The following is a 26745-nucleotide window of genomic DNA, read 5'->3' as shown; positions in this document are numbered from 1 at the left end:
CAGCATGTCTACCACTCAGGCTGCCCCTCAGGGCAACACAGTTTGCAAACCTCAGATATAGGGAAGAAGTTCCTGGATAGGCGCACCTCGGGGGCGAGGACGGTGGGAGGCACAGGTGTGGGCACCCATTGCATAAACTACAGATGCGTTGGATCTAATTCAAATAATCATTTTTTATATACTGACATTTGTTCATGTATTTATTTGGTCAGTTACTTATATCCCCGTGTTCCAGAAACGATTTGAGATAAGCTACCAAAATATACAAAACAATAATAGATAGAAGGCATCTAAGAGTAAAGGGAACCAAGAGTACAGTTCATACACAAAGAATTACCACAAGATGGGCCAGAATTCACCTTCAAGCTTCCCACCAACCAAAGCAAAGGGGGAAACACAACCAGATAGAAAAATTAGGTCCATCTGTGTGAATGAACTCCCTACAAGGAAGAAAAAACTGAATTCTCAGGGATCTCTAATTGCCGATGGGGTTTGAATTAGGTTTTTTGCACAATAACTTAGACATAACTATATGCTTGAAAAAATTTCAGGGGAATTATTGCATCTCTAAATATGTACAGGTCTTTCCTACTATGCACAGTTAAATAATTACACATGCCCTTCTATTTTTAATTTCCTCTAGACATATAATTATACTCTCCCAGTTTTTGACTGAGGAATGGTTATTAATATGTGAAGCTGAGACATGTTATTCAAATTTTTTTTAATTACAAGTGTATGTTAGGATGAAAGTGAGGGTAACAGCGACCTAGCGAGTAATTGCAAGGTACTGTGAAAGCAGTGAAGTGCGGGGATAGAACAGCTTACACATTCACTGAGAATATTCAACAGGGAAAAACATCGCAGAATAGGTCGAATTAAAAAGGCTACATGGGGGAAGTGACTCTTAGGATGAAACTTGAAATATAGCATTTAAATACTTGAGAATAAGTGAACAGCTACGTCAGATGAAGACAGCATAAATGAAGCCATGAGTAATATCTAAGATGTTTACTCTTAACTTTTATTGTTCCTATTTACCGACTTTCATAGAGAGGTCATTTGTTCTTTGAAAAACAGTATGGCCTTTGTTTGTAAACTTGCAGTTTTGTGCCACGACCCAGCAATTCCACTCTTCGGTATGTGTTCAAGAAACACTTCTGTAGCTATAGACCAGAAATAGACACAACGTTATAAGCCAACTATGTTTCAATAAGAATAAAAGTATACAAAAAAAAGAGGAATCCTCCTGTCCATGTACACCACATACAAGAATGATCCTTGCAGCACTGTCCCCAAGAAAAAGCTAGAAAACAGCCCAGATACCCATTGACAGGAGAGTGGATAAACAAACTCTGGTCAAGTCACGGTGGAATATTATACAAAATAAATGAACCACAGTCTCTTGCAACAACACAAATGAATCTTAGCAATATATTGCTTACAGCAATACCTTTTAATAAGGTAAAGACAACTCACATATAAAGATACAGTCAAAAGAGAGGCAGAACAAGGGAGTCAGGGTGGTGGTGTGACCAGGAGGCGGGCTGGGGCCCAGGAGACCACACAGAGAGGCATGCTATCATCAAGGTTCTGTTTTCATGTTGCTGGTGAGCCACAGGAGTTTATGCCTTAATAAAAAGAAACTATAAATTAAAATGCTTTTAAAAATAAATAGTTAAATAAAAGGGGAACCGTGATGAGTATATGTCTTGAATGAAAAATTATGACCAACCCAGTATCCTGTGTAGCTGAGGTAAAGCAAAAGATAAATATATAACCACAAGGAAATACTGCTAAAGGTAAACAATGATTGCCTTCAAATAGTGTAGTTAGTGAACTGTACTTCATATCTTTATTTTCCTTATTTTCTAGTTTTTCCACAATGAGCATATGTTACTTGTTTAACAGAAAAAGACGACTAAAACAATTTTAAAATATTTTTAAAACCAAAAAAGCGATCTTATGTTTACACGTAATAGAACAAGTAATTCCTTCATATCACCTAATACCCAGTCCTTATTCAAATTTCCCCAATTGTCCCCAAAGTGGCTTACTAGAATTAGGATCCAAACTAAGTTGAGCATTGCATGTAGCTGTTATACCCCCAACCCTTAGTTTTTTAAATAGACATCCCTCCCCACTTTTTCCTAAGCCATTGATGGGAGGAACTTGGGTCATATATGTTGTGAAATGTCTCACATTCTGAATTTGGCTGATGCTTCCTCAAACATTGGTTACCTTGTTCCTATATCAATCAAACTGCCTTAAAACAGATAGTAGATCTAAAGACTGAGTAGATTCAAATGTAGTTATTTTATGCTTTGTAGGTGGTACCATGTACTTCCTTCTGTCTCATGCCAGGAGACTCGTGGTGCATGGCTCTCCCATTTTAGAAGAATTCTGCTCTTCTCATTAGTAGACTTATATTACTAAAAGATTGTAGTCAGTTATCATTATATTTTTAATTTCATCAATAAGAAATTTGGGGAAATTGTTTTCTCTCTTGTCATTTAAGTAGCTACATAATATTCTCAATCTTGCCTCTTGACCTGCAAAGCCTAAAACATTTACTAAGCTGGCTCTTTACAGAAAAAGTCTGTGACTCTTACTCTAGAATACTGCTTTATCTGCCTCGAGTGAAACTTTCATGCAATGTATTTTTGGAACACTTAATGGGAAAATTGTTGGGACTTCTCTGAACTTCTGTACTGTCTGATTCCACTTGTATGAGGTATCTAAATCAGTCAGATTCACAGAAGCAGGAAGTAGAATGGTGGTTACCAGAGGCTAGAGGGAGGGGGAGAAAGAATTGTTTAGTGGGTATAGAGTTTTAATTCTCCAAGATAGAAAAGTTCTGGAGTGTACGTTACACATAAAAGTTGTTAAAAGAGTAAATCCGAAGAGTTCTCATCACAAGGAAAAGGGCTTTTTTTTTTCCCTAGTTCTTTAATTTTGTATCTATATGAGATGATGGATATTCACTAAAGTTGTAATCAACTCATGATAAAGTGAAATCATTACGCTGTACACCTTGAAACTTAGTACTGTATGTTAATTATATCTCATAAAACTGGAAAAAAATAAAATGAAACAAAAAAAGAATAAGTTCTGCAGATGTGTTGCACATCAACATGAAGATATTTACTAATGAACTGTACATTTTAAAATGATTTGATTAAGATGGAAAATGTTATGCTATGTTTTTTTTTACCATTATAAAAAAAGGTAAAGGGATTTAAAAAGATATACCATACAAATACTAATGAAAAGAAAGTTGAAGTGGCTATATTAATAAGCAGACGAAGTAGACTTCAGAGTAAAGAGCCCAGGGAAACCACTCGAATCATTTGCCTTGTTTTTGAATTATTAATGTTGCTCCCAATATCCTCAACTCTTGGAACAACTGTTCTTACCAAAAGGCTAGTTTCTTTTGTTTGGATATATTTTTCATCGGCTGCTACAATCAAGCACAATTTAATTAGCTCATCATTGGTAAACAGCTTTCCTTGCTTGGCTAACAAGTGAACCACCCAGAAACTTTGGTTGCAGCCTCATTTTCATTTTTTATTTTTGTGAATAAATTCTGCTGTGATTTAAATTTTTCTCATTCTTTTGAACTTTGCCTTCCTGTGAGCTGGAAGTGTTGTGATGACTGCTTAATCTGGTAATGTGACATGTATTGAGTTCTTCTAGCACCTGTTACAGTATCATTACATAATAAGCATGATGCTTTGACATGTAATTTGTCACAAAATCATTCATACTCCACTGTGCCTTAAAGGCTCTAATACCACAGGGTGAGGACGCATTGTTGGGGTTCCTCTAATGATACTAATGATATATCAAGTGTGTAGATCCTGATTATATGTTGACGGAAAGGGAAATGACTACCAGGTGGGTCTGCCGACCAGTGGACCTGGGCCAGGACTGCACTTATTACCCGGTGCCCAGCATCACCCCCCCCTCAACAGTGAGCCCATGATACATTCTGGGTCTCTGTGTATGAGGGTCAACCAAGACCCTAAGTCTCCCAGTCCTCAAAAGAGCTGGGTATTCCTTAGTGTGCTGACACCTGAGAAAACAGCCATAGGTCCAGATTTTGGGCAAGAACTGGGGAAATCATGAAATATATACTTATGTTTTGTACAGTTCTATGAGTTTTTGCAAATGTATAAGGTCATGTAACAACACATATATGTTATATATATGTAGGTCTGTTAAATATATATATATACATATATATATATGATTTTTTTGTATAAAAAACTTATTTTTAAAAAAGAAACCCAGGTTTAAGTTCATGCTCACTCTCTGTGATTGCAACCACTATTTGGAGACCAGGATTAGACCTGGGCATCCATCCAGCATGTCAGTGGAACTCAAAAAAGAAAATTACAGGAACATTGTGACAAAGAGAACTAAACCTTCTCGTGGGGGAGGCAGGCACAAGTTGCAGACAAACATGCAAAACTCAGATTGATAAACGACCTTGGACTTCAAAAGAGCAACTCTGGAAGCTTTAAAACAATGCTGTAATGCCTTAAGAATTCTGAGGGAAAATTATTTCCAACTAGAAACTGTCATTCAAGTATGTAGTAGAACAAATATCTTTCCAGACATGTACGTAACATAAAATTAGCTCCTGAATTTTGTGCTCCACCAAAAATATGGGAACAAACTAAGGAAAAGAGAAGACGTGGGGACTCCAAATTAAGAGAGGTCGGGGTGAAGAGAATGCCTGCAGTAAGGGTGGAGACATTTCAAGACAGATGTGCAACAGTCCCACAGATCAGCCAGCACAGACAGGAACAGGTCAGAAGGCTCCAAGTTCAGCTCATTCAAGACCAAACTGAATATCTCACTTGTTAACATATAGAGGAGAGTCTGGGAGAGAGTTTGGAGATAGGCTGTACAGAAAATGGAGCAAATGAGAAGACAAAGTGTGCAGGACACGAAAGGTGAGTATAACTCTCTCATGGCTCAGTTGTAAGAAGTGTTTATATGGTCATAAAACTGTAAGCACTGAACACTGATTCAACCAAAAATTTATCCAATAGTATTGGGGTGGGTGGTGGGTGGCAAGTATCCCTGTGTGGCAGATGTGTGTGAGAAAAAGCTATATCTTCATATTTCATTGCACTATAATAAATGAAGAGGGGGAAAGTCTACAGTTTAGTTCTGAGAGGCAGAAGAGGCTGAGCAAACCAAAGGATCAGACCAGCCATATTTGCAGGAAGCACTTTGCCCTGTAGCAGAGAAGCTGTCGTTGGGAACAGCGCCACAGTTGCTTATCAGAGGAGGTGGGAAAGAGTAAATGCAAAACCCCCAGTCTTAGGTAAACACCGGCCAGTGGGCGCGTGGCCCCAAAGTCCCCCAACATGCATGTCCGACACAATAGCTAGTCTAGGAAAACTCATCTTCTTCGAAGATTAGTAACTCAGACAACACAGCTAAGGATCTATAGAAAATCAATATAAGTGAGAAAGAACGAAGGAAGGAGGGAAGAAAAAGAGTGGGAGACAAGGGAGGAAGGAAGGAAAAGAGAAAGTCAAATGCTGGACCAAACAAAATGACTAGAATATTGGTGATGTGTATAGGAAAGCTGTAACTAAGTACTCTCCTCTGACAGAAAAGTAGCAAATCGTAGTTCATTGATATTTCATCTCTAAGATATCATTAAGGGAAACAAGACGAGCAGTAAGTATGTAAGTGTATTTTACAATACCAGGCTAAACATAAAATATGGAAAAAGAGAAAAATAGATTTCATCATTGATCATAGTATGGAATTTCAGACAACATCTAAAGAAATGGAGGATTAAGTGCATTATAAAATTATCCCGTTTGAACAAAAATACAAACCTCCCAAGTTATCAAAAGTAACATACACAAAACAAATAGATCCATTCATGGAGGATTTTTAAAAAAGGTTTAAAGGAGAAAGCCTGGTATAAAATAATGTGACAAGATTATGCTCAAACATACCTTTCATGTCAAAGTGTAAATGGGCCTAACTCACCTATTAAAAGAAAAAAGATCGGCACATTGTATCATAAAGCAAAATCTAACTGTGGTGTTTACACATAAATGTTGACAATACAAAGATGGCAACAGGACAATTAGGCAAGTGCAAATAAAAAGAGAACAGGTGTAACAACAAAATAGGCCTGAATTTAGGTCAAAATCATTAAGCAAGTCAAAGAAACACACTTTGAATGACAAAGGTTCCATTTCTCAATGAAAATGTAACAAGAATAGACAACAAAGAAAATAGCATCGATCTTCAAAAAGCAGAGTTACAACAAGGACAGCAGTAGTAGGAGATTGTGGTTCATGGCAGTTGAAATGAAAAAATGTAAGTAAACCATGTAGGTGACTTAAATATCACAACTAATAATGAATATATTGTTAATACAGCTCATACCTTGAAAACAGAGGACAGATTTCCTTTTCAAGAACCCATAGAACATTCAATAAAGTCGATTGCATTTTAGGCCACAAAGAAAATAACATCAAACACTTAATATGAGTACTTATGCGGCACCAGCCACTCATCACAGCACTTCACACACACATTAACTCACTAAATCCCAACAACTTGAAAAAGTGTATTTGTTATCCCTTGCCATTTGCAGACTAAGGCATGGGACGCTGAAGTAGCTTGTGCCAAAGTCACAGGGTTAGTCAGCAAGAGTGTCAAAAGCAAAGCCAGTGTAGGTATTTTCTCATCACAATGTCATAAGTAGAAGTTAATAATTAAACCAGAAAACTAAGAACCCCGCCACCCAAACACTGAAAAGGAAGAATTTTTAAATTAACCGACCAACCAAGAAACCCAAATAACAAAACAAAAACCTCGACAAAAAAACACCCTTTAACTTTTGGGTAAAAGAAAATTTAAATGATTTCCAAACTGGGTTAGAGAAAAAACTGAGAGGACAAGTTATGGTCTTGAATCCTTACATTAATAAGCAGAAAAAAATAAAAATGAGTAACTTAACCATCTTATCAAGAAGTAATAAAAAGAACACTGAGGGAGGAGGGTATAGTTCAGTGGTAGAGTGTGCACTTAGCATGTACAAGGTCCTGGGTTCAATCCCCAGTACCCCCATTAAGGTAAATAGATAAATAAACCTAATTACCTGCCGTCCCAAAAAAGGAACATTGGGGGGAAAAGCACTCTACAAAGAAAAATTAATAAACTCTGAAGTTAATGAATTTAAAACTAGAAAAATGGTACAACTAATAAGTGAAGTTGTTTCTTTAAAAAAAAATAGATGAAACTTTACCAAGTCAAGATGAGAGGGGGAAGAGAGAGCAAGTACATGCAAAATATTATGGCTCTTGGATAAATTCAGAGCTGGAAATACTGAGCTAAATAGTATGTACATTTGTATTTTGACAGGTGTCGCTGAATTGCCATGTACAGAGGTTATTCCAATTCCTGCCTCCCTCAACAACGAATGAAAGTGATTTTTTCCCCAGTACTCTCAGCAGCATAGTACTCTCAACTTTTAAAAATATCTGTCTATCTGATAGACAAAAAATATGTCTATATAGGTTTTCAGTGTCTATACTTTTGTGGGTGCAGTCTTTGCTAGAAATGGAATCAGTGCGGGTTTTTTTTAATATTTTATTATTTTGTGTTTGTTTCTTTGTTTTGGGGAGTAGGTAATTAGGTTTATTTACTTAATTATTATAGTGGAGGTACTGGGGATTGATCCCAGGACCTCGTGTGGACTAAAAATGTGCTCTACCACTAAGCTATACTCTCCCCCTGGAATCAGTGTTTTGTCTGAGTTATGAAAAGAAATTGGAAGCTTTTCTCCTATTATATATAATGAACCACTTTAAATAATATTAAACCTACTGTCCTATAAATGCTTGGTAGAATTGCCCTCTGAAACTGGTTCTAGACATTTTTTTTTTTTTTGGAGTTGGGGTTAGCTCTTTGGTAAATGTTATTGATTTCTTCAGTAGTAATTGGTCTGCATTTTCTATTGTTTCTGGAATCAGTTCTGTTACGCTTGCTTTGTTTTTTTCAAGGATAAGCCATCACTGTGATTCACGGTGATTTTACCACAAAGCATCACCCATTCTTTTGCTCTGCCATCTTATCCATCTCATGCAGTGGACATCTTGTGGAGGGCCTGACAGTCCCCTTGCCCTTCTTGGAGCAGCACCCTTCCCTCCATCCCCAACCTCAACAACCTCATCACAAGCTCCTGGTGGCCGTACCTTCATCACAGTTGTTTGATCTGGGGGTGAGCACCTGACCCAAACTAGGCTGATCAGAAAGACTTTTCTGTGACTTTGGAATTGGATGTAAAAGTTTCCTGCCTTAGTCTGGGCTGGTCTCTCCAACAAAGGTGTTTTTAAAAAAAGAATTTTTGGAAAAGTAAAATAAGGCTAATTTTTAATCTGGGAGCCAAGAAAGCTAGTTCACAGAGTGAGGGGAGGGAGCAGAATAAAACAGATCTGAGAGAGAAGCAGAAATGAGACAGAATATTGCCTGGAGTCCATGAAGCTTTTCTAGTCCCTAATTCTGGTTTATCTTCTTGGGGCCTGATGACATTCCTTCTCATGGGCTCTGGGAAATACTCTTGCACTGGCTTTATAAACTTCTCTGTGTATACAACTAGCTTCTGTCGATTTCTTTTAAGAAATCTGAAGCAAAAGTTATAGTATTGTTCAGTTCTAATGCCACTACCCTTCCTTCAGCCCTGCTGGGGCATGGCAGTTCATTCTAACCTGCCGGGTCACCATCCTCCACCTCTAACTCTATGGTCATGCCTTCCCTTGTTCTATTTATCCGTATCCTCATCCTTAAGAAGTAAGTGGTCCCTCTTTCCCCCATAAAGTTTTCCCAACTATTTCATACCTCTTTGATTTCTCCCTACTCTGTTCCAATTATCCATGTAACTTTTGTATATTAGGAGAAGAGCTGAAAAATGTTTGCCCACCTATGCCAATAACACTGAAAGTTTTTTCCATCTCAAGCATCTGACTTTCACACAAAATCTTTTAGTCTTCTAGCTTCTGCTGTATGAAATTCCCATAGCCATGCCCCATGGTTACAATCTCATGAAACTGTCCAAGACTAAATCTACTATTAGTTTAGTATTTCATTATTTATAACACAATTTGGATCAAAACAGGTTTTGCTCAAGGGAAATATTCAACATGAATTCCACGACATATCCCTTAAAATCGGAAAATAGGAAAGTATTATCCTTTATCAGTATAAAAGCTGAATAGTATCGAGTGTCCATTAATAAGTTCACTGTATAAACAAATTGTGGAATATTCATAAATGGAATACTACACAACAAGAAAAAAGAATAAACTACTGATAATGTGCAAAATATGGATGAATTTCAAAACCATAATGCTGATTAAATGTTCAGAAATATCAAATCACTATGTTGAGTATCAGGAACTAACATAATGTCGTAGGTCAATTATAGTTCAAAAACAAACTCATAGAAAAAGATCAGATTTGTGGTTACCAGAGGTGCGGGAGGGGGTGGAAAAGAGGGAATTGCATGAAATTAGTCAAAAGGTACAAATTTCCAGTTATAAGATAAATACTAGGGATGTAATGTACAACATGATAGATATGTTATATACGAAAGTTGTTAAAAGTGAGTCCTGAGTTCTTATCACCAAGAAAAAATTTTGCTCTAGTTCTTTAATTTTGTATCTATATGAGATAATGGATGTTCACTAAACTTATTGTGGTAATCATTTCATGATGTATGTGCATCAGCAAATCAGTATGCTGAACACCTTAAACTCAGACTGTGCTGTATGCCAATTACACCACAATAAAACTGGAAGAAAAAAATTAGAATTCTGGAGAGATGCTGGTGATGGTGGTTGCACAACAATGTGAACATACCTAATGCTAATCTGTACATTTTTAAATGGTTAAGATGGTAAATTTCATGTTATGTCTATTTTACCAAGAATAAAAAATTTTTAAAAAGTAAACACATACACCAAACAAAAAAACCCCATGTTGACTGAAAGAAGCCAGTCATGATACGTAGTAGTATATACCACATCATTTTATGTATGTAATGTTCAAGAACAGGCAAAACTAACCTATGGTGAAAGCAGTCAGAATGGGGGTTACTCCTGGGAGGGTACTGAGTGGAAAGGGACATTAAAGCACCTTTCTGGCCTAAGGGAAATCTCATGTATCTTAAAGTGGGTAGTGGTTAAAGGCGTGTATACTAATAGCAAAATTCACAAAGTTGTATGCATTTTCCTGTATGTTAAGAATTCCTTAATTTAAAAATTAATAAAGACGCCCATGTTCAGCTGCCAGAGTTGGCTTCAGATCAAAACAAGCACAGCTACGCTGTCTCCAACTGATAGTTAAACCTCTTCTGCTTCAAGCCACATGGTGTCCCTCCCCAGATCACTTTTCAGTTGTGTGTATCTACAGCCAGATATTTTGTGTGTATATAAGTAACACATTGTTTCTCCCCCTTTAACACAACGTTCTTTCTCTTTCTGCATAAATAGTGGCATACTACTGTTCTGCATATTGCTTTTTTCACTTAAGTACAGACCTTAATGATGAGATTTTTAAAAGACTGCATAGAATTCCATTGTATGCATTGACTTATCATAAGAGAAATGTACACCAAAATCATTTAAACAAATATATCAGCTTGGCAAAGATCAAAAAGGCATATAATATGACATAATATATTGTCAAGGATACTGGGAAATAAAGATCGTCATACATTGCTGGTGGACTATTAGTTGATACTGTCTATGGAGGGCAATGAATGTATCGAAGCAGAAATGCACATGTTCCTTGATTCAGCAATTGAGTCGTTGAACATATTTCATTTACTCAAGAGCTGTTTGTATTTCCTTTCCTGTGAACTATCTGTTCATGTCTTTCCTCATTTTCCTATTAGGTTATTAGTGTTGTTTCTCCTTGATCTGTAGGATTCTTTATAGATTAGGGAAATTCACCCTTTGTGAAATGTGATGCAGTCTTTTTTTCCAGTTTGTCATTTGTCTGTTGACCAATGTTATTTTTCGTTTATGCAGGAATTTATTTTAATTACTTGGAATTATCAGTCATACTTGGAAAGGCCTTCTTTAGTGTGAGATTATTTTTTCACCTCAGCTGATTTCTTCTACAGTTCTTATGATTTCATCTTTCACATTTAAAACTTTATTCACCAGATATTTATCCTTCTGAAAGGTGTGAGATACAATTTTTATTCCTGTCCAGATGGCGATGTAGTTGTCTCAGACTATTTATTGAATAACCCATTCTTCCTCACTGATTTGAAATTATTACATATTCAACAAGAGGAAGACAGGACATGGATAAATGGAAAAATGGACAATGATTATAAACTGGCTATTTACAGAAGAAGGAATTTAAGAGGCAAAAAGGTATGTGAAGAGATTACCAAATTCCTTAGTCATCAGTGAAATGCAAATTAAAATAATGATGACTGGCAAAAGTTAAACTGAATTTGTTGGTGGTGGTGGGTGGAGGGCAGTGGTGACGCAGGAACTCTCCCACACTGATTCAGTCATTCTGGAGAGCAGTCCCTTAATGTGTATGTGTATTGCAGGACCCAACGGTTCTTATGAGTATATGTCCCAAATACATGTTCACACAGATCTAAAGGGCTCGTGAACGAGTGTGCTCATACCACACTGTGGTGATGGTGGTAGGGGAGCAGGAGGCAATTTAAGTGTCCATCACCAAGAGAATAGGCAAGATGTGCTACTGCAGATTATACTCAAAAGTTATAAACTGGGTGTATTATACATAGCAACATGGGGGTGGATCTTAAAAATATGGTGTTGAGTGAAAAAGAAACCAAACTGGATAGTAACATGATAAATTTACAAATTTTATATACATGCATATAAAATAATATGTGTATTTACAAGGCCACATACAAACACAAAGTTAAATTTTATAATTTTTATCATTGGAGATAAGAATGATAATAGAGAAAAATGTTTCAGAGAGAAAGAGACAGAGATAAAGAAGGGCCTTGCATAGACCAATGATGATAGTGTCACAAACTGGAGTATGATTAATTCAACTTTCTTTGCCTGAACTGAAAATTAAAAAAAAAAAAAAAGCAGCTCAAAGTCACCAATAATGCTCTTTTTGCCAGTTGCAGGAATCATCTCCCTGTCTGCATCTTCCTAGACTTAGTAGGATTCTACACAGTTGACTACTCCCACTTTCTTGAAATGCTTTTTTCCTAAGATCATGTCACTCGTCTACTTAAAACTGTCCATTGGCTCTGGTTTCATTTGTAATAAAATTCAAATTCCTTATGCCATTCCATGAGCTGGCCCCTGCCTCCCTCGTAGATCTGTCTCCTGCATCTCTCCCCATCTTGCTGTGCTCCAGCCACTCTGACCTTTCTTCCAACGCACCAAGCTCACTCCCTACACAGACTTTGGACTCGCTTTTCTTCCTCTGTGATACTCTTCCTTTGGATCTTCCCAAGACACTCTAGTCTTAAACGTGTCTTCCTCAGAGAGGACTAACATAAAAAAGACTAACCTGACATTGAACTGCAGTCCCTTCTGCCTATTTATGTTGAGTCTCTTTGTCTCTGCTATTGCCAGTTAAGTTTTTCCTATTGTTTAACTCCACAAGGCAGCCATCTTACGCTTACTACTAAATTCATTTTGGGGAAGATGGGAGACAGCGATCTGGGGACAGTTCTGCTGCTCTGCCTCTAGGATATAACAGTAACAGATAGGCATTAAAGAGTCTCACTGATTTACCCTTCTTCCTAAGTATACTTCTGTAAATGCAAGATTTTCACACCCTGGATTGGACATCAATCTTCAACAGGAGATTTAAAAGTCTGTAAAATTATCAAGATTGATATGAAGATGGTTTAGATAGTAATTATTCCTGTAAAAGGTATGAGTAGTTTGATCTCACAGGATATTTTATGTATAACAAGAACAGAATGCCTAATCTTACAGCACTACAGTTAGATAATAACATGACTATCTTATACGTCTTAGATAATCCAGTATCTTAGACAAAGATATTCTGACTTCACTTTGGATAGGAATTGACTTTGACCTCTACCCAGCCTCTTCAAAAGCCAGACTCACTATTCAACAGAAGTATTTCTTATTTTCATATTAGCAATTGAGAGCTGGGATGGACCCCTTGAACCACTGACTCCAACACTATCCTCATACAAATAAGTAATGAGAGGGTAAAACCCGGAACCTACTCAAAATTTGTCTGTGACATCATATTAACTCGATATGAGACTCATCAATAGGTGTTAAATTAAGTTACTCCGGTTAATGGGATTAACAGAGGCTGGAGGGCAAGCCCTTAAACTTGTTTTCCAGTAAATGGATTAAAACGGTCAGTGATTCCCATTCTTTTAAATATGAATTCCAATTCGTTTATTACAGGTGTGCCTACAAGGCGTTCCCAGTTAAGGCTCCTCCCCTACCCCAAAATGGGTCTTTTAACATTCTACTTTCTAGAGTACGTCCCCTAAAACACCAACAAACTCTGCTGGGAAGTTTCTTTTCTTTTCTTTTCTTTTTTCAATTAAACAGCTTAGACTTTATGAACGAACCCAGAACTGTTCATTTGCTTGTTCAATTTCCCAACTGCAAAAGGTACTCAGCATTTTACGACCGTGGCACACAATCGCCGCCGCAGCCGGGAGAGAAAAACAGAAGTCGATTTAGGAAAGGGAGGCCTGTGGAAGCCAGTGCTGCGCTTTACGCAGGGAAGCCGCAGGGCGAGTCGGGCTGGAGTTAACCATTTCCTTTCTTCCCTCGATACTTCGGGCTGCTGGGGCACTGGGCGGGCAAACGCAGAGGCTAGTCCTTGCGTCCCTCTACCCTTTTCTCGCATCCGCCTTGACTAACCAGCTGACAATTCCAACTCCCTGAAGCTGAGGGCGGGAGGCATGTGCCAGGCGCCACCCGGCGCCATGGCTAGGTCAGTCCCAGGCACATCCCAACGCTCGCCCTTGGGCGAGCCCCACGCACGCCTCCAGTTTCCGGGTGCGAATAGGAAGCTTTTCGCGAAACCCCAGACCCCTCCCCTTTAGGAAGGACGCACTCGGCGTCTCTGTTTCCAAGGAAACCGGCCCTTCAATGACGTCACTTCCGCTGACCTGTCTGGACTCCAGACTGTTGGGAGGAAAAGAGGAAAACTGAGCCACAGCCACGACGGTGGATGCGAGCGTCTCCGGTCTGCGCATGCGCCCGCTCAGCGGCCTGCTTCTATTTATGTGGGGGATCCAACATGGCGGCTGCGGCGACCCTGGCGATGGTGGTGGAGCCCATCAGAACATAGTGGCGGGGAAGGGGGCACGGTCCGCACTCACGGTGGCGTCGGCGGAGACGGCTGAGGGTGGTGGAGGGAAGAAAAGCGACGGAGCGCAAAAGGAAGGGCAGGCAGGCAAACAACTCGGCGTAGAACCGAGCGCCGGCTCGAGCGAAGGCAGAGGGCCAGAACAGTGGGGATGGCGGAGCCACGCAGAGTAGCGTTTATTAGCCTGTCACCGGTGAGGCGGCGCGAGGCCGAGTACCCGGGGGCCGAACGCGAGCCCGAGTACCCTCGCGAGCCCCCCCGGCTGGAGCCGCAGCCGTACCGCGAGCCAGCCCGGACGGAGCAGCCGGCCCCGCGGGAGGCTGCCCCCCGGTCGGACGCGCAGCCCCCGCCGCGGGAGAAGCCGCTCCCCCAGCGCGAGGTCAGCCGCGCCGAGCCGCCCATGTCGCTGCAGCGCGAGCCCCCGCGGCCCGAGCCGCCGCCGCCGCCGCCGCCGCTCCCGCAGCTGCACTTGCAGCCGCCCCCGCAGCGGGAGTCGGCTTCCCGGGCCGAGCCGCCGCAGAGGCCGCCGAGGGAGACAGTGCGCCTGGAGCTGGTGCTCAAGGATCCCACCGACGAGAGCTGCGTGGAGTTCAGTTATCCGGAGCTGCTGCTGTGCGGAGAACAACGGGTATAGAAGATTCCTCCTTCATCCCCCAGACCCGGGGAGCCTCAGGACCCCCCCCCCCCCAGTGGTTTGCACCTTCCGACGCCCACTTTGCGCGTCGCGGGTCGCCTCGGAGGGTGGCTGGAGGGAGCAGAGGCCGAGTGGGTGGACGGGCGGTTGGTCCTGCTTCCCTCTGCGCCCCAGGGTTGGCCGAGGCTCCTAGCCGGCTCACCGACCCCCTTGTGCGCCCGTTCCAAACGCCTTTCCGAGCCGGCTTTCCTCTGCACCTTTCGAAGCCTCAGATTTCCTCCTTTTCTCTCTGCTTCCCACACAAAATCTGGGGGCCCTGCAAGTTGCGTTGTTGGGTTTTGCTTGTGGAGCTCCAGGAGTCGTTACAGTAGAAAGGAAGAGAAAACCTTGGGGGACACGCCCCCCAGTCTGAAGGAGAGAGATTGTGTAACCCCCTCCAGTATCATCCTCACCTTCATCGCTATTTATTCTGCTCCGCGCTGAGATATGCTTCCAAGCGTGGGGTATTTTTCTTAATTGAAGGAGATTTGAAAGTAATGTAAAATGTTTCAGACCAAGGATTCCACTTCAGGAATGAAGGTTAAGTGGGTCAGTTATCTGGTTCCTTATTCTTCTGTCTCGTGTTGATATTGGTAAACCTCTTTAGCTTTGTTTTCTCTAGAATTTGTTCATGGAATGGAAGGGTGTCTCTCTTGTTTTATTTGGCGCCCACCATCGTATTCTTATTTGAGTGTATATCGTTAGTTTATAGGTCCCAGTTACAGGATATTGCACTTGGGCATTGTAATTTTTGGAGAATCATGAAAAAAATCTTTGCTTTGAATTTTTAGAAACTGTTGAAAATTTATAGGTATGCTTTTGGTGGAACTGGTGAACAATGGGGATAGGAGAGAGGTTTGTTGGTAATTGTAATTTTTATTGTTATTGGTGATCTTCAGAAGTCAACTAGAAAGGGAAATGATAGAATAACAGTAAAAGGAGAACAGTTTCCTCTGTTGTTTAGAGATTATGCTCTTTATTAGGTTTTGCTTTAGCACAGGTCTAATGGGCTCCAGAAGTCAGTTGTTTTATTTTCATCTTCAGTTATCTTTATAGTTGAATGAATGACTTAGTTTGAAAATATCATGTTAAACAATATCTCTAGATTTTAAGGCCAGCTAATCTTTTGATGATTATTTACAAATATTGTTGCGTGGTCCAATCATTACTAAATGTTTGCAACCAAAATGAATTGTTAAGGACAGAGATCATTCTGGTCATATCCACAAAGCATTTTGCCCTTTGGACTCACTTTTAGTGTCCTTTTTATTTGTAAAGTGATGCCATTTTTCCCCCAAAAGAATTTTGAAAATATTGAATTAGAGCAGTTTTCAAATAAATTGTACTGTATTTGACCTTGTAATCTAAGTAGGTTTGCAGTTTTACTCCCTAATCTACTTGATAAATTACAGGTGATTATATTTGGGAAAAACATAATCATGGCTAACATTTACTGAGTTCTTACTATGTGCTAGACACAGTTCTAAGTATGGTGCATGGCTTACGGAGTTTAGTCCAGCAGAGCTCCATCAGACAGGAACCATTATCCCCCCTTTACAAATAAGGAAGCTGATACACAGAGTGGCCATGTATAATTTTATTAGTACTTCTTCCTATACTAGTACCAATTCTTAGTAAAACTTAATTTCTTACAATTAACTCATAGTTTAACTTTAGAAGGTCCTGCCAAGATGAACTGAAATGAGAATTATAGAAGTACATAGACCTCTCTTATGATCCTCTTTATGCTGTAATATTCATGCCGTGTTAAATTAATAATAAATATGTATCTTTTAAGTATAAATATAAAACTGATTTTGACACCCTACCTTATTAACTTGATAATGTCAGAACTAATAATTTTTATGTAATGGGAGAGAGATGAATAATTTTGTTTAATTTTTCTGTTTATACTATCAATTTAGAGTATATTAGTCCAGTTTTCTTGTATATTTATCTGTATATCATTTGTCATATTCTACTGAACCAAAAAAATCCATTGTTTATACAATGTACCTCTGCAACAAAGATTTGCCGGATTTTCCTGTGATTACTCCCAGTGAACATATATATTACATAAGAAAATGTAGAAAACACCTTTATAAATGAAGTTGTCACATTTGCATGAAAGGAAATCCTAGCAAGAGAAACCATCAAAAAGCAAAATACGTCCAATAGAATTGATCTGCACAGTGGTGATTCCCAAATTTGTTTTTTCTTCCCTTCGTGAAGAGTCCAGTTTATTTTTAGTGACGTAATGTTTTCAAAATAGTTTTCATTTTGAGTTATTGTAATTGGACAACAATATATAAGAGTAAAAAGGGAGGAAAAGAGATCTTGTAAAAGGAAAAAGGTTTTAAAATTTTAAAATAGCCATCTGTCACCCAATAAGATTTTAGTTGATAGGTGTAGGTATAAAAACATCTGTGTTACATGTGAATACCATCTATATTGGGGTGAATTTAAATCATCCCCCTCATAAATACAGAGTGAACATTAAAACCCCAATTAACCAAACGCAATCAGAAATTTTTCTAAACGTGCTTTTTATTAATAAGGAGAAACACAATTAAATGAGCGTATGTTGACAAAATGTGGAAAACAAAACCCCTCCTAGGTTGTCAGGACACAGGTTAAGTAAACCTTTAACATTGTTATTTCTGTAGAGTATTGATCCCTGATTGAGATTGAGGCATTGCAGTCATCTCTAGACTCAGAGATTAATTTGTTCACCATTTCTGGCTAAGGGGAATGGATACATAAGAAATTCTTTTTTAACTCTTAGTAAACCAGAAGATCAGTTAACCAGAAAACATCTTGTGAACATGATTAATCAAACATTTAGTATAAAAAGAAAAATGATTATAGTGTTAATGTGATTATACTGTTTCCACAGAATTCTGTGGTATTCCAATGCTTGTTATATTGCATATTTTGTATAATATAAATAAAAGATTTCCTGAAAATGGCGGTGATAGAGTTAACATCAAAGGACAAAATATTGCTTCAGTTTTGCCTGTGGGTAGTTGGTAGTCTTAATATATACTAATTGTCAGACCTTTGTTTTTCACCTGAAAAATGTAAAGTTTATAGCCATGATTGTGGGTAGCTGTTATTTCTTAACTGTGAAAGAAAAGTGAGTCCATTTTCTTAAATTTATTGTTATACACTATCAAGAGTAAATAAGAGATCTTACTTTTGATGCCTATATAAAGTCTACATAAAATATTTTAGAATGGCATATTAGGTGATTCTTATTAAAAATATGTGTCCATGTGTTTATATTTACACATATAAAATGAGTCAGACTGATAGTAAAACCTAGAATTTGGACTTCACAATGACATGAGGGAACAGTTAATGATGGCAAGATACGGTGGTTGTTTATTGTCCTTAACTTTAGTCTCAAATTAAGGCTATATCCTGAACATGCCTAGTATTTCTTAATTTCATTATAAGTCTATTTCTGCTAGTTTCTTTCCTTTCAGATCATATTTGTATTTTCCTTTGGTAGCTATTGGGATAAAGGAGTCTATTAATATATTACTTATTACAATAGACAATTTTTAAAAAATGGATTACAAATTAATTCCTTTAAGGTTTAAGAAATATCCTTTTATTCTAATGCCCTAGGTATGATAAATTGTTTTATATTCATTCTGTCCATATTTTTCTGTCACATTTTTAGATTAATCACATCTCAGCCTTTATATCCAGGATGAAATATCTCAGTTCCAAAGTGTGCAAATCATCCTTCCTGCATGCATTTTTTTCTTGCCTTTCAGGACAGATCTGTATCCAATATTTCAGCTGTAATATACTTTGATTTTTACTGCTTGAAGATGCTACAGCAGTAAAAACAAAGCCTTTTTAAAAAAAATTAACTAGTCAGTTCATAATTGGATAAAAATAGCATTCTTATCCATATGTTGCTCCTTGTTTGGGCTTTTTTGTATATTGACAAAATATATATGAATTATGTCTGCTAAAATAGTAAACTTGAGTAAAGGATGTGATTTATCTTTTTTGTTTTGGTCAATAGATGATTAATGTGGGATCCTAGCTGTGTGTGTGTGTGTGTGTGTGTGTGTGTTTTAAACCATGTATTATGATAGATTTCCACTCTTCCCTGCTAGAAGGAAGCCATGATAATGTAATCTCTTTGCAGCTATTTAACTTTTCTGCTTTGTTTTAAAGCAGTATGTATTCCCTGAATGGATACCCATTGACAGGATGTAGATGATACAGAGATTGTCAGTGCCGGGTCTCATAAAAAGCTGTGGAAGCTACAGATACTCCAGTGATAACTCAGGGCAGGCGATTAAATGTTGACTCTATTAATAACCTAGAGATCCTTTTAGAAGCTTTTTCTGACCAAAGTGGTTAATCTTTGTTGGGATGATCTCAAACTAGAGTTATAAGTGGGATTTTCATTTTTACTTAATTTTCTTAGGTGTCTTTGGCCTTTTTATTTTGGATGGGGTGACCATAGATCATTTAGCGGGTGAAGATAGTTTGAATTGTTGAGTTCTTAAGCACCAAAAAACTTTAGAATGTGTAATGGTTTATTAAAACTGCAAATATTTTTGTTACAAATTAATGTTTCTTTCTAGTTACTTTTTTTTTAAACTTCTGAATTTTGAATTTTTTAATTTTTAAAAACTTTGAATATAGTTGAGTTACAATGTTATATTAGTTTCCTTTCTAGTTACATTTTAATGCTTCCAACTTATTTGTTACTATTTGGAAAAAGTGACTCATTATTAAATTTAAAGATATATTTAACTCTGGTTGAAGTAGTGCTGATAATTCTATTTCTTTTCCCATTCACTTTGAAACAGAAGAAGCCCATTTACATGGAAGACCCGTTTAATGATGATCATCAAGAGAGACAAGAAGTGGAAATGTTGGCTAAGAAGTTTGAAATGAAATATGTGAGTATAATAAACTCTTCACTTAGGTCATTTTATTCTCTTGGCCTATTTGGTTTTTTTTCCTGTGACTGGTTGGGGATGCTGATAATATCTATTGCCCACATTATCTTGTTCTAACAAATTGAATCCAAATAAATGATTAGATGGTCAAATAAAAATTCTTTTAGGTTTGTGATGGCTGTAATAGTGGCCATCATTTATTGTACTCCTACAGTTCAGGCCGTTTGCTTATCGTAATTATCTCCAATCCTTATAACAACACTGCATGGTAAGTAATACTGACTGTTTTTACAGATGAAGAAACTGAGGCTCTGAGCTTAAGGTTAAATAACTGATCTAAGGTCACACAGTGGCAAGAACAAGTCTGCATATCCAAGTCTGCTTTGCTCTAATCGTTTGCTCTTTCCACTGCCATTGAGAACACTGCTTTAATTCCTTTGGTGTAGTAGTTCTCAAGCCTTCCTGCCTCTTAAGAGTTTAAGAGAAATGAGTGTGTGTACTTCTAGGCTGTTGAGATCAGGATCAGTCAGAAGCAGCACGAAATTTCTGTGTGTCTTATCTTAAAAATTCATGTATCTTTTATATTCTGTGCCACAATAGATTGGTGTTTGTTTTAATACAAAAATAAATTTAAATACCTGATTGTGAAGTTGCTTAACATTTTTCTTAATTTTTCTCATATTAATTGGCTTTGTTGGAAGACCCCACACACACACATCCCTATGCTTCTCCTGTGACTTTAGCTACCCCATGGCTCTTTGCTAAAACATAACCTATGAGAAGCAGGACCTTATCCCTTGTGGTTCCCTTTTGAATATTGAAAAGTATCTCACAGAGATAGGATGTCAGCTCACACTAGCTCCGTCATTCATATTATCTTCAAAATGCAGCTTGGGCCTTGGATGACACTTGTTGGCTCCTTGTGGTAATGAAGAAACAGTTTGGGGGTGGGGAAATACATGAGAGTATTTTGAAATGTGAGTCAGGTTCTAGGCCATACTTTGCCTCTTACTAATTGTGTCCTTTGTTGAGGTTATTTAATCTCTTTGGGCCACAGTTTTCTTATCTGTAAATTGAAAAGTTCAGATTTTTCAAAGCCCCTTCTGGCTCTGTTCTGTGATTGTATAATAATATCCTTAGCAGTGGGCTGGTGAGTGTTTTGATAGAAGGAATACACTAATTTGTAGTGTTTAGTACAATACAGTGTTATCAGATAATAAATCCTGAAATACTCTCTGTACTTTTAATACACATTAATACATTGGTTAAATTTAATGTTTTAACCAAGTAATGTATTTACATGGTTCAAATTCAAAAATTAAAAGTATAGAATGAAAAATCTCCCTTTCATTTTGTTGTCCACCCACCTAGTCTCACTTTGTAGAGGCAAGTGTTGTTTTTGGGTGTCCTTGCAGAGTCATTTTATATGTATCTCTCTGTATACATGTATTCCTCCCCCAACCTCACATTACTTTTTGCACATGTTACAGAATACATTACATGGTACTGCTCTTTGCTTTTTTCATTTACTGTGTCTTGGAGATTGTTTCAAATCAGGACAGTGGGCTTTCTTGCTCTTTTTAAGGCTATATGGTATTCCGTTGTATGGACATACCAGAGTTTATTTAACTAGCCCCTACATGATTTCAGTTGTTTCCAAAAATTGGCTCTTACAATAGTGCTGCAGTAAATTACTTAGTAACATGGCATTTCACACATATTCAAGTTTATCTGTAGGACAGATTCCTAGAAGTGGAATTTTGGTGGCAAAATATTTATGCATTTATAGCTTGTACAGTGTTATCAAATTACCAGTTTCCACTCCCTCCAACACTGTATTAGAGTGCCTTTTCTTCCCCATGGGTTGTAAAACCAAGGATTAGAATTGCCCTTTGAAAATGGAAAATTCTTAGCATATCCTGTAAGTAATGTACCTGAGAGTTAGCACTAAATCTTATTGGGGAGCTTTTGGTTAGTTCTTGGCATGGAAAGCAAATGTTCTGAAAAAGTTGATGTATGCAATTGTTTCAAGTAACTGGGATGTATCCAAGCACTGTCATTGTGCAGGACTAAACTGTTACTCTTCTTATATCCAAATTAATGGGCTGTATTTCTTCCCTAGATTTTTATTTTGGCTACTGACTCTCTTACTTCCATTCTAAGTAGAGATTTAAAATGAGGGCTGCATGTGCATAAACCTAAAATCATGCCATGAGTATTATATCTATAAGTATTAAATGTATATATTATAACAGATTATTTGGAAACTTTTAAGAAGATCATCAGGCTAAAAGTGACCTGGGAGAAAATATCTTTTTTGTCGTCGTTGTTAACGGAGGTACTGGGGATTGAATCCAGGACCTCATGCACGCTAAGCATGTGCGCTATGACTGAGCCGTATCTCCCACCCTGGTAGAAGATAATCTTGTACAGCTTTAGCCTCTAAGCTTCACGAAAGATCATTCTTAAACAACAAAGATTTTTACTGGTGTTCAGGGATAGTACATGCAGATGTCTGTCTGTCTGTCTGTCTATATTTATACATATGTGACATATATACTTATAAATATACTATATATATTTATATTTTAAGTAAAAAAAATCTTTTAAATATTATGTGTAAAATTTTATAAGATGTTAACCAACCCAAGTTAGATTTCGTTTTTCTGGTTTTTTTTGGGGGGTGACAAAAAGATGGCTTAATTCTTTGAGGTTTATAAAACACAAATAAAACTTACATCCCTAGCTACCTTTCCTTCTTACTTTTTTCCCCTTCATAATTTAACTTAGATGTCTTTGTCATTATTTCTGAAAACTGCTAAGGTTACTTCTAGCCCTTTGTTTCTTGGAACAAGAGATGCAATTATTTCTTAAATTTTGTATATAAATAATAAAATATTTGAGCATTTGTGTTGGGCACACAAAGGGACATGGTATTTGTCATCTCCTGGAGAAACGTTCAAAATAATTGGGAAGACAAAATATATATGACACAAATGCATTGCAAAGCTGTGCCTGTGAAAATGAATGATTCTCCCTTGGGGACCTGAAAGTGAGCGGAAGGACCAGTCCCATTCTTGAAATTGGAAGGAATTTTGGAGACTTTGGTGCAGAGCCATTGAATGGATACTTTGAATCTCCTTTCTATCCTTTGTAGGATGTCGGTAGATGAGAGAGAGTAGCAGCAGTATATTGTAGTGGAAGGAGCACCGGATTCTGAGTTAATACAGCTGGATTCTGACCTTATCTCTGCTATATTAACTAGCTGGCTGACCTTACGGAAGGCTCTTGGCTTTTTTATGGGTTTGGTATGTGTGAGGGGAAAGTAAGGTCTGCTTAGCCAACTTGTGCCCTCTAATGTGAAATGCTGTTTAGTCACTTAAACATCTCACTCTTACAGAGAATTACTCTGTGTTATTCTGTACATGTCATAAATTCTTTTTAACATAAACATCTGTGTGGTTTTAACTTCTGTTGACTATCAGTGGGATCACTGATTTTGATCTTTTAGTTCAGGCATTCTATTCCAAATAGAATCTGTATCTTTGGTCCTCCAATAACTTCTTACATATTCTTCTTAACTATTGTGGTCTTCTTAAAAAGCGGAACAGATTTATTTGGAGCCCTTTAAGAAAATCATCAGCCCAAGTGACCTGGGAGAAGATACCTTGTCCAATCCTAGGCTCTCAGAAAAGATCACTTTTAAACAACAAAGACAAAAATATTCATTGACCTATAGTTTACTGTCCTGTAGTTACTTTAATGTCCTGTAATTCAGGAGTAGCAAACTGAGATGTCCCCAGATGCCCGATGATCAATCGGTGAAGCAGGCCAGGTGGATGGTAAAGGTGGAGGGATTCTTCCCAATGGGACAGCAGCTGCCCTGCTAGAGGGGACACTGCTACTCAGTCCAGCCTTTGTTACTTTGCAGGAGTTTGAGCTCAGGGATACCAGATCTTTCCATTTCTTAAAAGAAGGCTGAAAACTGGATTTTCCTCTATTATCTCTTTCTTTTAAATGTTGGCCTCTAACTTAGACACGTGTGGGGCCAGATTCCACTCTCAAGCCTTTGAGACCCTTGTGTGCTTGCTTCACTATTTTTTTTCTCCTGGTATATTTAACTCATCAGTTTATCTACTTTTACATTTTGCCCTTTCTCTTCCGCAGGCAGAGTGGTTGATGGTACAGGTGGGAGCATGTACCATTTCCATTGTGGAGGAGCGTGCATTTATAGGAAGTTTCAGAGAACTGAGCAAGTTAAACTCAATTAGGGATTTCCAGATACGGAGAAAAAATCAGATACGTTGAGATGTGGCTGGGTCTAAGAGTGATGTTCATGAGAAATTCTGAGGTTTGTTGTGAGGCCTGAGAGGCAAGTTTATGGGCTTTTTGTGGTCTTTAGCATATCTAGCTGTTGCTTGTGCTGGAGAGGAGCTGAGTAAAGTGAAGCAGGCAGCCGCCTGAGGGAGAAGGGAGTACAGGATGTGCCTTATCTTGCAGCAGTTGTTCGAAGAAGAATTCAGACAGCTTTGGTGGTTAAAAAGCAGTGATAACAGAAATTGTAGGGAGTATAAAACCCTGTATTGAATGATTTGTGTTTTTTCCCCTATTCTGTCCTATTTTTATTGTCCGTGTCATATTTTCTGTTCTGTTACTCTTCAGGTGATGTCTCAGTGTATATTCAGCATCAATTGCTATATATATATATATATTTTTTTTTTTGGGTGGGGAGGAAAGGGCAGTATAAGTATTCAGCACTTAACTTTTACCTGGAGTATACTAAGTTAGTTGTTGTGCATAAATCTCAATAAATAGTTCAGTCCAAGTCCTGACATTAGAAATTTGTGTTGTTGATTCCTATAGTAAAGGAAGCAGGATACAGTTGAAAGAGTTCTGTTATCCCAGCCACCTTGAAAGATCATGCTATCCTAGAATTGGATATAAATTCAATAATCTAAAAGAAAGTGCTTAGCATGGTACTGATACCTAGCAGTTAAGGCTGTTTGAACCTGAATGACTCTCTAAACAGGAAGGACATGTATTCTGCTAGGCATTTATTAGTATTAATATGTAAAATTACATTGTGACTGTAAAATCTCCTTACTATACCAAATAGACTTCGGATACCACCTTTGATGCTTAATTCAATGTGATTTTGGACTCTTAGAGCCCTAGTAGGTTCATAGTTATTTTAAAAGGAAGGATAAGACTAGATTTGATGATATGAAAGTCATTCTGAGCGGTCTTATAAATAAGATATTTGATGAAGTTAGCACTGTTTTTAATCAAAAACCAAAGTATATTTATAAAATGTCTTGATTTTCTTTTGGTATGACTTTTAAAACTGATTTTGTCTACTTATGTTTTAAAGAATGGCAGTATCTTTTTTCTTTTAATTGAGGGAGCATTTTTTTCTTTTTTTGTTTTTATTTGGGGGGGGATAGAGGTAATTAGGTGTTTATTTATTTGTGTATTTATTCATTCATTCATTCATAGAGGAGGTACTGGGAATTGAACCCAGGACCTTGGATATGCTCACTGTGCATTCTGCCACTTGAGCTATACCTTCCCCCAAGAATGGCAATATCTTGGAATAACTATATAATTGCCTATGAAATTTGCTTCTTCACAGTAAATACTGCTCAACTGGGTGGAAAGGCAATACATTTTTATACTTAAAATAATTATGAGCCACTACTTTATCTCACACCAAAATGACTCTCTCGGTGGTGATGATATTGTAATAGTTTTGTTTCTGAAAAGCATACAGTGGAGTCATAGTTATGGGGGTTAGGTTTTTTAACATCAATATGTAATACAAATAGAATTTAGTCAGAATTCCCTTTACAGATTACTTAGAAAGGGATGGTACCATGTTGAAGACATTTCTTAGGAAGTCCAGCATAATTGTTTTTTCCCTTGAACACTGGAAAAGATCATTGTTTCTTTACGTGGAAATAAAGATGAAGCAATTTGCTTTCGTTTAAGGGCCATGTTGCACAAAACTCAGCCGTCTTTCACTGCTTAGAACCAGTCACACTTTGCATTGAGAGGCATGCACGGTGGGAATTGAACAGACGGAGAGCGTCGTGTCTTGCAGCTCGTACTTTCTGTAGGACTCACTCTAGCTCAGTGGTAGTATGCGGGCAGGCAGGATCCTAGAACTGGTTGTTTTCTTTCCTCTTTCTGAGCATCCTTTTCCCCAACTCCTGTACCATTCCTGCAACACAAAAGTCAGAGATGGAGAAGGTATTAGAAAGATGCTTAGAAAGGAGAGTTGATTTGCGTGATTAAATTTGGATGTCTGAAATGAGTTCTGGAGACTGAACTAAGTACTTGTTTTAGTAGTGCCGCAGTAATATTGACCCTCCTTCTCACTTAGACTGCTTATAACAAGCTTGTATATAACCTTTAGAATACGTGTAATATTTTATACCTGAAATAGGATGAGTTCTTTATACTGTAATCAGTCAGCGTTGAAAGGCTCCATAAAGTATGACATGAATAATGGAATCCATACTAATGGTTCTTTTGTTTGTTTGTTTCGGTGTAGTTTTACTTAAAGAAATTTTTTTTTTAATTTCAAAAGAATTATAGACTCAAGAAGTTGCAAGTATAGAGAGGCCCCTTGTACCAAATCACCTGGTTTCTCTCAGTGGTGATAGCTTATTTAACTACAGTTATCCATACTGGGAAATTGACATTGGCACAATACAGTCAGCTAGACTGCAGACTTTAATCAGATTTTACCAGTTTTTGCATGCA

At 37.9% G+C, this 26745-nt stretch overlaps 1 protein-coding gene and 1 long non-coding RNA gene across 3 annotated transcripts in view; one reads left to right on the top strand and one right to left on the bottom strand.

Moving 5' to 3' along the window:
- Positions 1-1435: 1435 nt before the first annotated feature.
- On the bottom strand, positions 1436-14263 carry LOC140697309 (uncharacterized). The gene is made up of 2 exons (XR_012074226.1): positions 14174-14263; positions 1436-1631 (listed from the first exon to the last, which is right to left on the bottom strand). It is a non-coding gene; the product is annotated as an uncharacterized lncRNA (long non-coding RNA).
- A 254-nt stretch (positions 14264-14517) lies between these two features.
- The window catches only part of UBN2 (ubinuclein 2), a 60781-nt gene continuing 48553 nt past the window's right edge, over positions 14518-26745 (top strand). For both annotated transcript variants that reach the window (XM_072964354.1, XM_031674565.2), the window contains exons 1-2: positions 14518-15001; positions 19888-19980. In XM_072964354.1, coding sequence (XP_072820455.1) covers positions 14525-15001; positions 19888-19980 — 570 coding nt within the window. In that variant the 5' untranslated portion in view covers positions 14518-14524. The remainder of the gene's footprint in view (positions 15002-19887; positions 19981-26745) is intronic.

Source organism: Vicugna pacos, chromosome 7, assembly GCF_048564905.1.
Source record: "Vicugna pacos chromosome 7, VicPac4, whole genome shotgun sequence".
Lineage (NCBI taxonomy): Eukaryota > Metazoa > Chordata > Mammalia > Artiodactyla > Camelidae > Vicugna > Vicugna pacos.
Note: the sequence above shows the minus strand (reverse complement) of the source record. Positions and strands in the feature narration are given on the sequence as shown.